Source organism: Oratosquilla oratoria, chromosome 23, assembly GCF_046742065.1.
Source record: "Oratosquilla oratoria isolate Oo_2021 chromosome 23, ASM4674206v1, whole genome shotgun sequence".
Classification (NCBI taxonomy): domain Eukaryota; kingdom Metazoa; phylum Arthropoda; class Malacostraca; order Stomatopoda; family Squillidae; genus Oratosquilla; species Oratosquilla oratoria.
This window is the reverse complement of record NC_134799.1, coordinates 31962565-31979513: the sequence shown is the minus strand read 5'-3', so window position 1 is coordinate 31979513 and position 16949 is coordinate 31962565. Positions and strand designations below refer to the sequence as shown.

Sequence of the window (16949 nt, the reverse complement as noted above, 5' to 3'; positions counted from 1 at the left end):
CAGGCTGCAGAAGGGGGAGGTGGGGAGGTGGAGGGGGGCTAAATGTCAAATGCAACACAAGAGGAAACTGTGTCAAGATTATTGAGCGAGGAGTGACGATGAGGAGAGGGGTGATGAAGAGAGGGGGGGAAGAGGACAGGGGTAAGGAGGAGAAGCTAGGGAGGAATGTAGTGAAGAGGAATGGGGGTAGAGGTGAGAGAGGAAGAGGGAAGAAGAGAGGGAAGATGAGAGAGGTAAGAGAAGGGAAAAGAGAGAGGATGGAAGGAGGCAAGGAAAGAAAAAAGAGGAAGATAAAGAAAAGGGAAGAAAGAGGAGGGTGGAAGAAAGGAGTGAAAAGGAGATGGGGAAAAGAAAGGGTGGGTACAAATGAGAAGAGGGAGGAGAGAAGGGGGGAAGAAATTAGGGGTAAGAAAAGTGGAGGAAGAGGGGGAAAGAGGGGAAGTGGAGAGGGGAGGACGGATGAGAAGAGTGGGAGTTAAAAGACAGAAGGTTCACCAGACCTAAGACTCGCAAGACTGAAAAAGCTGGACGCAACACTTCACTGGGTGACTGGACCAATCGAATCCATCTGTACCACGTGGCATCTTATTATGTCTTATTTCATTTTAGCAGCTGGCATGCCAAGTCACTTCTCCAACGTCCCTTGGGTATCGAAGGAGGTCAATAGTACACCAAACACAGACAAGATTCTCGTGCCACCTTTGCTCCCCCTCCCCTTCCCTTGTAGCAACGTCACACCTTCAAGAAATCGTTGTCTTTAGTTTACGCGCAGCATATATAATTTCCTAACTATATATTTAATAGCAGTTATATGTTTCCAATAGCAATATGTAAATATGTACGAGTGTATATACTAATATTCTGTATAGTAACAATTGTATTTTGTAAACTAATTTGTGCACTATTCTTCTAAATGTAACATATGCCCTTTTTTGAGTTTCACTGCTAAGTCAGCAGTCTGATTCACCTAGAGCTGCGTTGTGTTTCCAATAAACAAGTCTCGAGAGAATCTGAATTCCTCTAATCCTTCTCTCACGGACGAATATCTGTATCATGTAGTAGGAACACCCTACTACACCCTCTCCCACTCCTGTTGCCTATACTCACCTGTCTCTCCCTATTTCACGTAATTCATATATCTACCTCCCACTCTTTCCGATAGAGGACTTGTGAGGCTAGTGGTCATGGCAGAGGTAGTGGTGCGTAATCATCATATTGGCTCTAGGTGTATGTAGAGGTGGTGGTGTTGCTGTAGACGGTGGCGTGAATTGACATATTGAAAGTGATGCTGTGGTTGAAACTGATGACGGCGGAGTCGATTATATCCATAGTGGTGGTGGTGGTGTAGAAGAAGAAGAAGAAGAAGAAGAAGAAGAAGAAGAAGAAGAAGAAGAAGAAGAAGAAGAAGAAGAAGAAGAAGAAGAAGAAGAAGAAGAAGAAGAAGAAGAAGAAGAGAAAGAAGAAGAAGAAGAAGAAGAAGAAGAAGAAGAAGAAGAAGAAGAAGAAGAAGAAGAAGAAGAAGAAGAAGAAGAAGAAGAAGAAGAAGAAGAAGAAGAAGAAGAAGAAGAAGAAGAAGAAGAAGAAGAAGAAGAAGAAGAAGAAGAAGAAAAAAAGGCCTGAAATAACAGTTGTTGACCCCAGAGGTGAGCTTGGGCCACCCCGCACTCCCGCCACCTCCTTCACCAGCCTCGCCAACACTCGCTCTAATCCCTTCAAGAGGGCATCCAGCACGAGTGAACCTCGATGCTTCCATGACGTTCGTGATGGCTCCTCAAAACAGGGTATTATCTCCTCCCCCAGTATCCTTTCTTTAATTACTTTCTCCACTGAGAAGCCCCGATTGGAACATACAGTAACTTCCTCGTTACAAGTTTGTCTTGTGCAATCTTCGTATAGAGCAGAAATAATAATAATAATAATAATAATAATAATAATAAATAATAATGAATGATTGAATAAAGAATAAATACAAATAAAAATGATAACGAAATAATGAAAAACAAATAAAACATCAATAAGCAATATACAAAGTAAAATAAATGAAAATAAATAAAATAACAAAGAATAAAAAATTATTACAAATATAATCAAATTAACTCGTCACGTATGAACTTTTTTGCCAAGATTATGATAGGCTACATTCTTTCACGCACACGTGATTTAATAAAACACTTGTAAAACCAAGACATACAAACAAAGCCTCGAAGAACCCACCTTGACAACTGTATATATGAGTGTATCCAATCAGAATCGCCTGATTCCTTGTCCAGACAACACACACACACACACAAACAAATAGTAAACCAACGACCAGAGGGTGAAATGTGAAAATGTGAATTGGAAAAAAACAACGAGAAAGTTGAAACATGAGGAAATAACTCCAGTCGCAAAGACATGCCCTACAACAGTTGCCTATGACGTTGCAAGATGCAGACTTGCAATAACGTTGCACGTAGGGTGACAACGTGAGCACGAGGCAACCGAGGCTGAGCGCTACAAAAACAGCTACATACGGTGCTGGGTGACACCTACACCAGTTTCTTCTTGCAAAGCTAACTCTCGAGTGATCTCGTTCAGCTGGGGGACGCCAAAAAATACCTGTGAACCACCAGGAACTACGTACGTACGTACATATATATATATATATATATATATATATATATATATATATGTGTGTGTGTGTGTGTGTGTGTGTGTGTGTGTGTGTGTGTGTGTGTGTCTGTGTGTGTGTGTCTGTGTGTGTGTGTCGAAACTCGTGGTAATACACAGCGGGTCCTTTTCCCGAACTTTGGAGCTAATGTATTAACCTTATCTTATCTCATCCAATCTAACCTACCCTGACAACTTTCTTATCTAATCAATCTAATCTAGCTTTACCTAACCAAACCTTATCTTTGTCCATTTATCTAAATTTACCTTATTTTATTTAGATATTAATCTAATTATTTATTCATTAAGGACCCCGGATGGAGAACCCGTTGCAGTTATCCAGGACCTAGGGTCAAACCCTTCAAGGAAGGAAATCTTGAGACACGCACTCACGCAAACACACGAGGTGATACAAACCATTCGTTGAATTTAGGTAGTTGCCCCCCCCCTCAAAAAAAAAAAAAAAAAAAAAAAACCACGACGGTGCTGCCGTAGGCGGTGGTGGCTGCGATAGGAAGACTTTCACGCGTATTATTTATTTTTTCAAACAAATGCCTTATATACACAGCTTCATCTAGCTAGTGAATGTAGCCACCACAACTGGGCAAAAATATTATACATACATACATACATATATATATATATATATATATATATATATATACACATACATATATATCCGTGTACCCAGGTAATATATTTTCTTGTAGAGGTTGAAGGCTAAACAGGATTAACTTTTAATAATTTTACCGATTGTATTCTATACGTACAACGCGCAGAATTTAAATCCTCGCCGACTACTATACCTGGATGGCATCTACATTCAGAACAAATCCAACATTAATATACAAGTAAAGGAATATATACGTGTGTGCGTGTGTGTGTGAGAGAGAGAGAGAGAGAGAGAGAGAGAGAGAGAGAGAGAGAGAGAGAGAGAGAGAGAGAGAGAGAGAGAGAGAGAGAGAGAGAGAGAGAGAGAGAACGAGAACGAGGACGGGGAGAAACCAATCATTTCTATTAAACAATAACTTCCCTCACCCTCCACTACGTCCCTGCAGCTAACAATGCCTCATCCCCTCCATGGCACCCTTGAAGATAGAGTAGTTCCTCTCCTTCGGGCAACTGGAATCTCACGACCCCGAAGAAGCCCTTCCTTGTTGTCATGGCAACAACGAGAAGGTTGAACTCCATTGCATCAATACAGATGGAAATTTCTGTTTGTCCGAAGTGTGCAGCCTCCCACCCCCAATTACAATAGATGTCTGGGATGGTGATAGTAGTAGCAGAAGAAAAATGGGAGGCACACATACTGTACACACAAACAAACAAACACACACACACACACACACACAGAGAGAGAGAGAGAGAGAGAGAGAGAGAGAGAGAGAGAGAGAGAGAGAGAGAGAGAGAGAGAGAGTGAGTGTCTAGGACAGATATAATAATGAGGAAATTAATGAAGAGGACAAGAGGAAAAGACAAGAAGGGAGCAACCTTGGCTACCAGGGATACTAAGCCTATCAGGATGCCAGAGACGAGGTGAATAGAAGAGTCAGGCAAAGTTTGCAAGAGTAACGTGGCAATAATGAGCATCGCCGTGCGTAATGATGACTCAGGAGTAACAAGGTTTCGGCAACTCCGCGGAAGCCTCAGATAATTTGAAAGACGAGGAAAGTCATTAACCGAGTTCTGAGGTTTCTTCTCCAGTCCGCAGACCCTAATCATCCCCTCCCTCCACCTTCCCCAGCATCCCAGATTCTCCATCACTCCACTCCACTCCACCTTAACCTCTGTACTATTTCAACTTTCAACCTGAGGTTACTAAAAGCGTACTATGACACAAACACACACTTTTCCATTTATTACTATATTATCATCACTGTTATTATTATAGTTTTTTTATTATCCCTATAATCATTCTCACTATTATCATTATTACTATCATTATTCTCATCATTGTTATTGTAATTATTATTATCATTAGTACCGTTTTGCAAAAATAAATTATATATTTCCAGACTTTAGTACGTTCTGATCTTACACTTTTCGTCTTTCCTATAAAATAATATAAAATATATATAATCAAATGAATTAATAAAAAACAAAACTGAAGCCGAGAGAAAATGATGGTAAGGAGCAAACACCATGTGGAGCTGAGTTGTTGCGGCCGTATTATGTGCTTTAGGAACTGTGTAGGGGAGTGGGGCTGGCAATCGGAGAAGAGTACAGGACTCGAACCCGCGACTATGAGAACTGGCACAAAACTTAGGAAGCAAACCAAGAGATACACGTTCTGCACCTAAGTGTGATCTGATGTGACACTGGGGATAAAATGAATGAATGTATTAAAATAGGGGCTGTGACAGCCGAATAATGGGAATATTTGCCTCTTCCTCCAAATGGGACGTCCTTGAAGAAATCACCGCAAAAGACTATTTGTCCTGCCGGAATTTATAGCTTCAACGCTCTATCGTGCGTATCTACCACGGCTTCTAAAAATCTAACCTCACACTCCCACTCTCTCCGTGTGTGTATGTGTGTGTGTGTGCGTGTGTGTACGTGGTGTGTGTGTGTGTGTGTGTGTGTGTGTGTGTGTGTGTGTGTGTGTGTGTGTGTGTGTGTGTGTGTGCGTGTGTGTGTGTGTGTGTGTGTGTGTGTGTGTGTGTGTGTGTGTGTGTGTGTGTCCACCTGTCTTTTCTTCCCTCCCCTCCCTTCCCTATAAGCACCGGTAATGAAAGATTTGTCTTCAGAAAAAACATATCAAGAAGATCGCAGGAAAGACTTGTATACTGTTGATGAACACACGAGTAGCATTCCATTACACAGATGAAGTGAAGAAAAGAAATCAAAACATTACTAGTATGGATCGCGCGCGCGCGCACGCACACACACACACACATATACATATATGCAAGGAAATCACTAATGAAAAGAAACGACTGGAGCAGAGCGCTGTGTGTATTACATCTGTAATGGATGTAATACACGAAAGCGCTCTGCTTCGGTCGTTTCTGTGCATTAGAGGTTAACCTGTATCTATGGAATACACATTTCTAGTGTTTTTATTGCATATATATATATATATATATATATATATATGTATATGTATATATATATATATATATATATATATATATATATATATAGTATTCACATTTTCCAGACATCTTGGCACCATTCGAGTTGAGGATTCTCCACTTACCTTAAAATTTGCGATGACCCCTTCTAAGTAGTAGTGCCACTCCAAAGATCGAAGATAGATCTGGTGCCAGCGCTTCTCGAGGGACCTCGCCTTTCGAGGAATAGCCTGTGGGGCTTTGCCCTTGACGACGTTGTTAATGGAGGTGGAGTCTGCAACCTTCGGGTTCTTAGCACCTGCCGTGGACTTAGGGGTTGGTTTGGGATGGGAGGAGGTGGCGGAAGAGGTGGAGGAAGAGGAGGTGGTGGTGTCAGCCTCGGGGATGACAGTACTGGAGGAGGAGGAGGTGGAGGAGGAGGCTGACGAGGGATCTTGGGCCGCAGCTTTGTCGCCAGCTGGTTTGCCGTTGGTGGTGGCTGCGGTTGAGGCGGCTGCGGCGGCGGCTGCGGCTGCTGCGGCGTTCTCCTGTGCCACGCGTTCGTACTGCCGCAAGACACTTTTGAGTACGGGGCCGTGAGCTTCGATGTCCTTAAGCAGAATCTGAAAGGATAAAAAAGAAAACAAACATTAACTGGAGGCTGAATACCGGCACTGACACTCACAAATACCGGAGTATTGTTACTGAACACAAGGAAACAACCTACAGGGCGAAGTATACCTCCCGGTAACACCTCTTACAAACAGCGAAACACCTGCTAACCGGACCGTTGACACCTAACACCGCTTATGCCTAATTCCTGGGACGAAGGGTGGCGGGAGAGGGGAGGGGGACGGAGTGGGAGAGTTGGGAGGTGGGAGGGGGTGGGCGAGGATAAACCTGGAGTATGGAAATGGGTGAGAGCTTACGGTGGGGGAGGTCATCCAGTTTCCAAACCATGGGAGTATAAGTTCGATTGACTTTAGACCTTCCAAGTGTCAACAGGCTATTTTATTACATTTAGATCACACAATAGGTCTACAAAGCCCCACCAAGCCAGTACAAATTTCAACCGGCATACTAACACATCGAGGCAGGGAGCCAAGGTCAAGAACATAGTCCGCCGTCAAATATTGATTACGGTGTGTGCGTGCGTGCGTGTGTGTGTCTGTGTGTCTGTGTGTGCGTGTGTGTGTGTGTGTGTGTGTGTGTGTGTGTGTGTGTGTGTGCGCGCGCGCGCAAAGGGAATCCATGAAATGAATAATAATTATTTGAATTGAAAAATAGAATCGTAATATGAAAACATCTGGTCCTACACAAGCACAGTTAACAAGTAACTTGACCTTGTTTTTCAGGCTTACCTCAACTCAGCGTGTGAAAACAAACACGGGTACGGATTCTTGGGCAGTGACCGAATAAAACCTTTTGTAGCAATAGTACTAAGTCACAAGAGTTTTCAGAAACAAAATAATTAACGACTTGTGCATTTGTTCTGGCTGCCGCCTGGAGATTTTATTCAGACAAGGGGGGGACCTCCCCCCTGGAGTAACGAGAGTCAATATATTGTTACGTGAAGATATCCTACCAGCGCGGGACACGTTAGGTCGTCTGTCTCTCTCTCCCTCACCGAGCTGGACAACAGGAGCTGTTGACACAAGATCCAGGTCGAACTAGGTCACACGCGTCGCTAATACCGAGGGAGATGTTATTGTCGAACTTGTTCCTATTCTATTGGGCTCGTGATCTATTACCCTCCCGGATAAGAGCTCGGAGCTCATAAATATCCCCCGTCTATGAACAACGTTGTCACCTTACAAACACACATATCCATACATACACACACACACACACACACACACACACACACACACAATTTCTTTGCACAATGGGGACAGTAACGGCACTCACGAGTGGTAAGGATTCTAGCGGCGGAAATGGTGGTAGTGATGAATTGTGGTGATTAACATAATGGTGGCGGTGAAGGTTGTGATGGTAATGATGGAGTGGTGATGGCGGTCGTAATAGTGGTGATGGATAACAAAGGTGTCAGGAAGCAACAACCGCAAAGAGGAATACGGAGTACCAAAAACCCAAGAAATGTTAACAACTTCAGATCTTTACGCGATTATATCAAACAGCACCCATCAGCGAGCCACAAATCATCAGACTGCAAAGCCATTATATGATTCCGCTTGCGGCGAAGCTGCGGCAAGGCGACGAGGCCGCACGTGCGGTCGTGACCCAGCTACTCATCACGAGCCGCAGTCAAACACTACGGCAGCTGGGCGCCGCAGCACAAGGCCACACAGCACAGCAATCTGTTCTATAGAACACACAATGACTAAGATTGCATTTCCCCCATCCAGAGTTAGTTCCACTTTATAAACCACATCAAGATTAACTCCTTATCCCGAGTGTACCTTTAAGCCTTGCTGCTGACAGACTATTCTATTTTACTATGGCCCCTTGCCTCTGGCCCGACCAATGTGGCGGAACACGGGGTATCCACGAGGTGTGAAGAAGGGAGGGGCAGTGACTACATTTCTTGATGGGTGTGGGTATGGGGTGGATGTGGGTTGACTCAGCCAACCCCATTATAAGCAGGGGAAAAAGGCCTTTCGGGTATACACTATATGACCCTGACTCTGTTAACCCGTCCCGCACCGGACGGCACTTTTCCATTCACTCTACCTGTCACCAGTCTATTTCAATCAACTATGTGTGACCTACGGCAATGAAGTGGTTCATGAACTTTTCACGGACCGTGAACCTAATCATCTCCGGTGGGTGGTTAAACTAAACCAATTATTCTCACGAGATGAAATCGATTTTCATCGCGTCAGGTTAACATTAGAAGAGCACCTTCGTCCGGGGTGTGGCAAAGGACTTAGGTCAAGGTTGAAAGGATTACTGGCTACCAAGACATACACACACACACATGCACGCACGCACACACATACACACACATATATATATATATATATATATATATATATATATATATATATATATATATACAGAGAGAGAGAGAGAGGGAGAGAGAGAGAGAGAGAGAGAGAGGGAGAGAGAGAGAGAGAGAGAGAGACAGGAGAGGGTTAAAAGAAAAGAAACATGGTACTAAATTAGAGATGAAGACCCGTCGAAAAAGAAACATATCAGGGAGGAAGAACAGAGTGCAAGTTAAGGCAGGATAAGGTTAATGCTGGAAGGATTACCGGAAAAAAAAAGAGAGAGAGAGAGAGAGAGAGAGAGAGAGAGAGAGAGAGAGAGAGAGAGAGAGAGAGAGAGAGAGAGAGAGAGAGAGAGACGACGACCCGTAGAAAGAGAAAAAAAAAAAAAAAAAAAAAAAAAAACACAGCACGGAAGCACAACAGAAAAAGAAGACAGGAAAGGCAGGAAAAAAGTCGAAGAGAGCAAAAACATCTGCGGTGGCTGGCTCTACTGGAGGAGGCAGCAACGAAGTATAATTCATCAAAGAATTATCATTATCATCACTACATGGGTTCCAACGCCGAAGGGGTGGACTCGCACAGATAGTAAAGGAAAAATCTATGAAGGACAGGAGAGCGGAGGGGGGAACTGATGTTGGAAGTGATCGGTATTTTTCTTAGAGACAAGCACGAACCCGGAAACGGCCCGGACAGTGATCGCGGTAGCGGAAACTTTCCGGAAAGAACATACAGATCGGACTGGACACGCTTGCGGACATGAGTACCGCCGGAACAGTAGAAAGAACACTACACAAAAAGGCCATGGAAGAGGTATGCACAACATACACAGAATATAAACAGAATTGTCCTAGAACATACGATTACAGAATACACTTAACCACACACACACACACACACACACACACACACACACACACACACACACAGTCTGGCCGATGGAAACAAGCGACTGTATCTGCGCGTGCAAAGTATTGTCATGTAAACACGGCAGTATAGACATTCACACGTTATAACTTTGAGAGCAAACAAATGCGAATATTTTTCGCTGAACGCATACACATACCAATATGCATTTTCCACCTAATAAAGGGGTTGGCGAGTTAAAGTATTCGGGCGGGTGCCAGGCCAGCAACGAAAGAAAAAAAAGTATACACCCATTCTGCACCACCCCACAACCATCCAAAACCCCATTCCCTGTCCCTCCTATGTTATATCTTCAGGGATGAAAAAGAGTCATCCCTCACTCCCGTCACACGGCTCGGGTCACAGAAAGAGCAATGCCGCAAGACACAGGGCCCGGCTGCTGGAACTAGTTCACCAGTCATTGAATCCATACCACAAAGACGAGGACAATAGCAATGCAAGATTGTCCACAAGGATAGAAGCACTGGTAAACGACAGTCCACAACAACAAAGATCACTTCGAGTTGTCACTAACAAAGTAAAGAATCACAGGCCATCACGAAGGATGTCACACACGAAAGCACGTACGCGACACGTCTGAAGACCACGTCACATCCAAGCAACGTACTCGGTTAAAACATGGACGGTCACGATAACAGCAGTGAAGACGAGCTTATTTCTTATGGGATATCGCGAACTTCAATCCCGTCTGGAGACTCGTAAACTTAAAAAGACGATATCCACGGCGAAGATGCAGAAAACGACTTTATTTTTTTCCACTTTGTCTTTTTTCCTTCCTCTTCCAGACACACAGAGTAACATTAAATAGTCGTCCTTCTTCCTCCTGATGTCCCAGATAACAAGCCTGGCACTACTGCTGCAATCCTCACCTCCCCCCCGGGCCCGGGGCGGGGTTGGTTCGTGTGTGCATGAGTGTGTTTCAAGAAGTGAGGGAGGGAGAGAGGGATGGGATGAGGGAGGAGGAGGGTATGAGAGGTGACTGAAAAGGGTATGGTGTAGAGAGATGAGGCACATGTAGAAAAACAAACATATATATATATATATATATATATATATATATATATATATATATATATATATATATATATATATATATATATATATATATATATATGCAGATAATGGGAAAATGCGTAGGTGTATGTAGAGTATGTATGCGTGTGCGTGCGTGAGTGAGCGTGTGTAAGTGTGTGTGTGTGTGTGTGTGTGGTGAGAGAGAGTGAGAGAGAGAGATAGAGAGAGAGAGAGAGAGAGAGATAGAGAGAAAGAAAGAGAGGAGGGAGGGAGAGAGAGGGTGAAAGGGGGAGGGAGAGAGAGGAGAGAGAGAGAGAGAGAGATTAAAACTTTTCCGGGAACATATTCAGTCCGTCTCTGCAAACACATCTAGAAATGAAATATTAAAAATGCGTCTCCTAGTACTAACAGCCTCTACTAGAACACCCATCTCTGTTTCACGCTATGTCCACATAAATTATTTGGTTTACAAAAAATCTCTAATGATTGTTATGTAAGTTCGAGTTAAAGGTGCCTGTTCTAACCTACTGGTTCTAGATGACTCGGTTCTAGTACAGAACTAGGTTACACACACACACACGAGTAAACCTAGTCTGTGACGGATTAATTATGCTACGAACGGGCGTGATTTGATGGGAAGCAATTGGTGAAATGATTGGATACTAGTGAACGGCTGAACGTGAACGGCCAATCGCATGCGCAGCGTGACGGTGAACGACCGAACGGGACTTCCGTCCAAACGTTCTCCGTTACACCACGTGACGCACATTCGTGACGTACTATCGAGGACACAGAAATCTGACCCATGGCATAATATACATATATGTTGAGATATTGTGACAAGTTAAGAAAGATGGAAAAAGTCACGGGTCAAGATCTGAATTCTGAGTTTATTCCTGACCTGAACTGTCTCTCATAATTAATTGTATTTTAGAAATGGAATTGTAATTAATTTACTGAATGCCCAAACCAGCCGCGGATCCTGCCTCCATGGACGGAACATGGGTTTGGTCAATGTATACCGCCAGCTTCGCTCCAAAGTCACACTCCTCTGAAGAAGCGTAAAACGAAACCGGTCAGGAATAAACTCGGAGCTCAGATCTAAACCCGCGAATTCTTCTTCCACCTATCTCATATATATATATATATATATATATATATATATATATATATATATATATATATATATATATATATATATATCACATTTTATTAGGGATCTAATCTATATATTTTTGCAAGAGTGACACAGCAGAGGTTGGTGCAGTCGTGAAGAGATTTGTTGAGGTCTTTGTTCAACAATGGACTCCAAATGGCTTGACAGACCAAGCTCACATATACTGCATTGTGTATACATCAATACCAACAATCTCAATGCAAAATGTTTCGCCCCCTTCCCATTCTCAATACAGTGACTTTCGAACGAAGCCTCTCTCGGTCCAGACCCCATGACGTCATCGGCGTGAGATAGTCCATACAGAAAGAAGCGGTGGTGTACTACTCCATGACGTCATTACGTCGCAGTGATGCATGAGTTGAAGACCAGCACTACAACTAAAAAGTAACTGGGCCAAGATCACCAGCAACGTAACTAACCACCACCGTCACAGTTACTAGCAACACCACCAGCACCACCGTCACCGTTACGCCACAGCAGTCAACCGGAGATGACCGTCGAACGAGCTGCTCCATCCGTTTGGGTTTTCATCACCATTTTCCAGGAAATGTCTTCGTCCTTCAACAGCAGACCGCAGCGGGGAAAATGAATACAACATTAACCACTCATGACATCTACTTAAAACCTGCCGTGCCTGTTGGCCTTTTTCTAACCACACTACAAATGTCATGTGCACCATTCATACAAATGTACCAAGCCCCAGTGGTGAGGTACTGAAGCTATATCGTCTCCCTGAGGATAGACTGTTAATCCTGCAGTGGACACAAAGGCACCTTTGGGCAATGTTGAAGTCCGGTGATTTCGTTCAGAAACTGACCTCCCGCTAACAAACCCGAATCAACCCTTTCACTATACTCTTGTTTCTCTCCAGACGATTCGAATCAACCTTGGGGGAACCCCACCCCTCTCCTCCAGGCAGTCCACAAGTTAACAAAGATGTCCTCAAATTGGACAGCGATATACCAACATATGTACATTTTTTCCTAGTCAGTGATGAGGTATGTATGATTACCGTCTGTTGACATCAAAATCAAGCTCATGTAATCCATACATTCAATGAGACTGGAATCCACTTGTGGTCAAGTTGGTAAGAGAAGCGCTTCGTAATACAAGAGGCCCGAGCTCGATCCTGGTCTCAAGAGCAATAAATATATTCATACACCAAAAACAAGTCACGGAACCTCACATTCAGCCACAATCTTCTTCTCTCATTCATGTGCACCGCACAACGATCTCCTCATCGTTCCTACAGCCAACTGCCTGACATCTGTCACAACTGTTTGACATCTGTCGCAATTCGTAACGTACATTGAGCAACAGTAATGAACAATCTGAACACCCCACCTCTCCTTCCCCGTATGGGGTGTTCATGGCATAAGTTTAACATAGTCGGTATTTTTTAGCCTTTAGTGACATCCTTACGAACGGCCTTTCTTTTCATGATTGAAGACTAATCTCCACAAAAATAAATAAATGAAATAAATAATATTCATATCTCTGTCACCCCTCCGCTCTGCTTAGCATCCTTAAATATCTCCTTTACCACATCGCCAAGGGTACAAGCGCTGGTTATTGCTTAAAAGATTATAGCTTCACAACTCCTCTTCCGTCTTCTCCACACAGGCAGGATTCACAGTCCACAAAGGCTTCAACGGGCAGATGGTCATCAGTCTCGTGGGGAGCCAAGCCCCATAATATCCCCCTATAAGCCCTATACAGGCCATTCGTCTCTCAGTACCAATCCCCATCCATAATGAATGCCGAATGACATTACCCGGGTTGTCACCAAAGACCTTGTAATATTGACTGCATAACACATACGAGGAGGAATGGAAAGACGGGGGGAGGGAGGGAGAAGGAGAGAGAGAGGGAGAGAGAGAGAGAGAGAGAGAGAGAGAGAGAGAGAGAGAGAGAGAGAGAGAGAGAGAGAGAGAGAGAGAGAGAGAGAAACTATGAATGTTAAGTAAACAATGTTGAATCAAAAGAGGTTAGGAAGAGTGAGGCAGGAAAACAAATGAGAAAGGAAAAAATGTGAGGAAGCCCAAGAACACAAACGAAGGGCTGGACTGAATGATACGAGTGACCGGTTGTGGTTAAGCACTGGTGAATGAGTGAATGACTGAGGAAGGGCAGTTACGACGGACCTAAGTGAGGAAAGAGTAGAGTGAAAATAACTATCAAGGTTCAATCAACTCTTTCCGAGCTTTTGGCATTCTCGAGTTTTCCCTGACAGAGAACCTAGTTCTTCAGGAACGATTCTCACTTTGACGTACTCGCAGAATCTACAAATGCAGAGGTAAAGGACACGCAACGGAGGAGGAGGAGGAGGAGGAGGAGGAGGAGGAGGAGGAGGCGGAGGAGGAGGCGGAGGAGGAGGAGGAGAAGAAGAAGAAGAAGAAGAAGAAGAAGAAGAAGAAGAAGAAGAAGAAGAAGAAGAAGAAGAAGAAGAAGAAGAAGAAGAAGAAGAAGAAGAAGAAGAAGAAGAAGAAGAAGAAGAAGAAGAAGAAGAAGAAGAAGAAGAAGAAGAAGAAGAAGAAGAAGAAGAAGAAGAAGAAGAAGAAGAAGAAGAAGAAGAAGAAGAAGAAGAAGAAGAAGAAGCAGCAGCAGCAGCAGCAGAGAAGGAAGAGCTTCTGGTGAACAAGAGTAGGCCATGCCGATGTGGCGATGACGTCATGTTGTGCTCTCGAGAGGCCTGGAAGGGTCGATGTCGTGGCGTCGCTGCTGCCGACCCGACTTCTGCTTGCAGAGGCGTGTCCAGATTCCAGCCAACAATGCTGCATCATGATAAGCCCTTTAGGTAATAGAGACGGGGGCGGGGAAAGAACTTCCCTTTGAAAAGTAAAATCGTCCTCCAGAAACCAGAATAACATATAAAAAGATAGTGTTTCTACCGAACGGGTTCTATAAACAGAAGCAATGCTTATCTGTGCGGTATATACTTCCTGTTCATAATAACACACACACACACAAACTGAATACACAGATTCATGGAAGGAGTTCGAGGAGTGGTGGGGTATCAGAAGGCGAAGAGGTGGAGGTAGAGGTGGAAGAGGAAGTGTAGAGGAAGAGGGAGGGACTGTTCTAGATTCTGGAGACTCTTGACCACCCAGTGCCGGCGGCCACCTGGTGGCACCCGGCACTCACTTCGCCCTCGAAGTCTCTTCGAGTTCCCGGTCGCCAGTTCGATGGTTCTTGACTACGAGACCTCAACGTCTTCAACATGATGTAATACTTTATCTAATTTATTCTGGTGTATATATCAATTTTTTCGATTCACGTGAAAGAAGGAATGAACAGCTCAACGAAGCCAGACTATTATATAACTATCTCTGGAGAGAGAGAGAGAGAGAGAGAGAGAGAGAGAGAGAGAGAGAGAGAGAGAGAGAGAGAGAGAGAGAGAGAGAATGAAATAAATACATGGGAGACGTAACCGATTTTTACTTTGTTCTGGTTATTATGACCGAATCTATTTAATCTATCAATATGTTTGTTGTATTTAGTTACTTTCAAAGACACACACACACACACACAAAGTCTAACAGTAGCTTCACGACATCACCCTCAGTGACTCATACTATCATACTGGCTGCCGCAAAGCGATTTTACTCTGCTAAGGAACCTCCCTCACTCAAGAGTTAAATGGATAAATCGAAGTCGTGACTGACTTCGAAATGCTCTCCTCCAAGAAGGTACTCTTGAGTGGGGAATTGGTTATGGAAGGGCATGGCCCCTATACTTAAACGAAATTTCGGGGCCTCGAGACCAATCGGCGGAACAAGCAACTTCGGTCCGCATTTCCTCTAAGCATAAGGTTGATAATCTGTATAGTGTATACCTCTTAAGTTTATGAACAAATCGTTTTGTAAACACGATCGTAAGACTGTGGGTAAGCATATCGTTACCAAAGAGCTGAGTGCATGTTTGAGATAAGGTGGTGATGTCTGGTGGTGGTGATACTGGTGGTCATGACGTTAGTTTTGTTGATAGCTGTTGGTGCTGGTGGTAACTGTGGTTGTGATGTTGGTGGTTCTGGTTTATAGCGACATTGACACTGTTGGTAGTGGTGACACGTGATAGACCAATAGATGTAGTAAATTACTTATCTAACAAGGATAACATACAACCCCCCACCCCCACCCCAAAAAAAGCACTTTTGGCTCATGATGTCAACTCTATTTTCCTTTTGACGAGGAAATATCATAGACACTCGACCTTTACATTCCAAGTCCTACTTCTGGTCCTCCAACCCCACCCTTCACCCCTCTCGTGACGTGGCAAGGCCGCGTGTGTGGCGAACCTTACTTCCTCCTCATCCTTCAACTGGGCCTTCAACCGAGTCCCACTCCAGCCAAGTCTTGCAGAAAATGAGGCTTGGAGGAACACCATACGTCACTTCGTCAGTTTCCGTCGAAGGATCAGAAGCTCCCATATGCCATACATCACTTAACACGTCAATGTTCCCAATGGTACAAACCTGCGAACAGAAGGCACGTCTAGAAGAAGAAGAAAAAGAAGAAGAAGGAGGAGGAGGAGAAAACACGAAGAAGAAGAAGAATGAGAAGAAGAAGAAGAAGAAGAATGAGAAGAAGACGAAGAAGAAAAAGAAGAAGAACACGAAGACGACGAAGAAAAAGAACGAGTTAAGGCTTCCATGAACGCCGGCATAGCCCGGCAGGAGGTGTCGGTCTGTGTCCTTATAAGGCCGAACCTGAAAACTCCGGCACCTTCACCCCCGCCCCAACCCACCCCAGTAACTCTTCCTCCCCTGGGGCAGCGACTTCGGCCACACCTGCACACACTTTCGGGTATCAAGTGCTACCAAGGTCCTCCTCCACTTGTGAAAACCAACCCTCCGATCTCTTACTATTACTCCACGGTGTCTAGGTCTTACGCCCACACTTTGTTCTCGTGCCAACACTTGCATTGCAGCTGATTTGTCACACAGCTGGCAATGGTAACGGTGTCTGGTTCTGGTTGTGGTGTCGGCTACTGGTCTACTATATGTCAACACTGTATGCTGGATCTATAGAAAACATCTGGAATTTTTTAACTCTGTTTCAAATGAGTTTTTGAATCAAACCACTTCATAGTTAACTGTTAATGATCTTTTGATAAACTTATGGCGCAATCGGAAGGGTGCTGGTTTGAGTCCGCACTTCTCTCCAATTACCAACAGTAACC

The 16949-nt window shown here is 44.0% G+C and overlaps 1 protein-coding gene across 1 annotated transcript in view; it reads right to left on the bottom strand.

Moving 5' to 3' along the window:
• The window catches only part of LOC143037757 (uncharacterized), a 766745-nt gene that overhangs the window by 289349 nt on the left and 460447 nt on the right, over positions 1–16949 (bottom strand). Inside the window, exon 12 of the mRNA XM_076206310.1 lies at positions 5849–6325. Within this exon, the coding sequence (XP_076062425.1) occupies positions 5849–6325 (477 nt within the window). The remainder of the gene's footprint in view (positions 1–5848; positions 6326–16949) is intronic.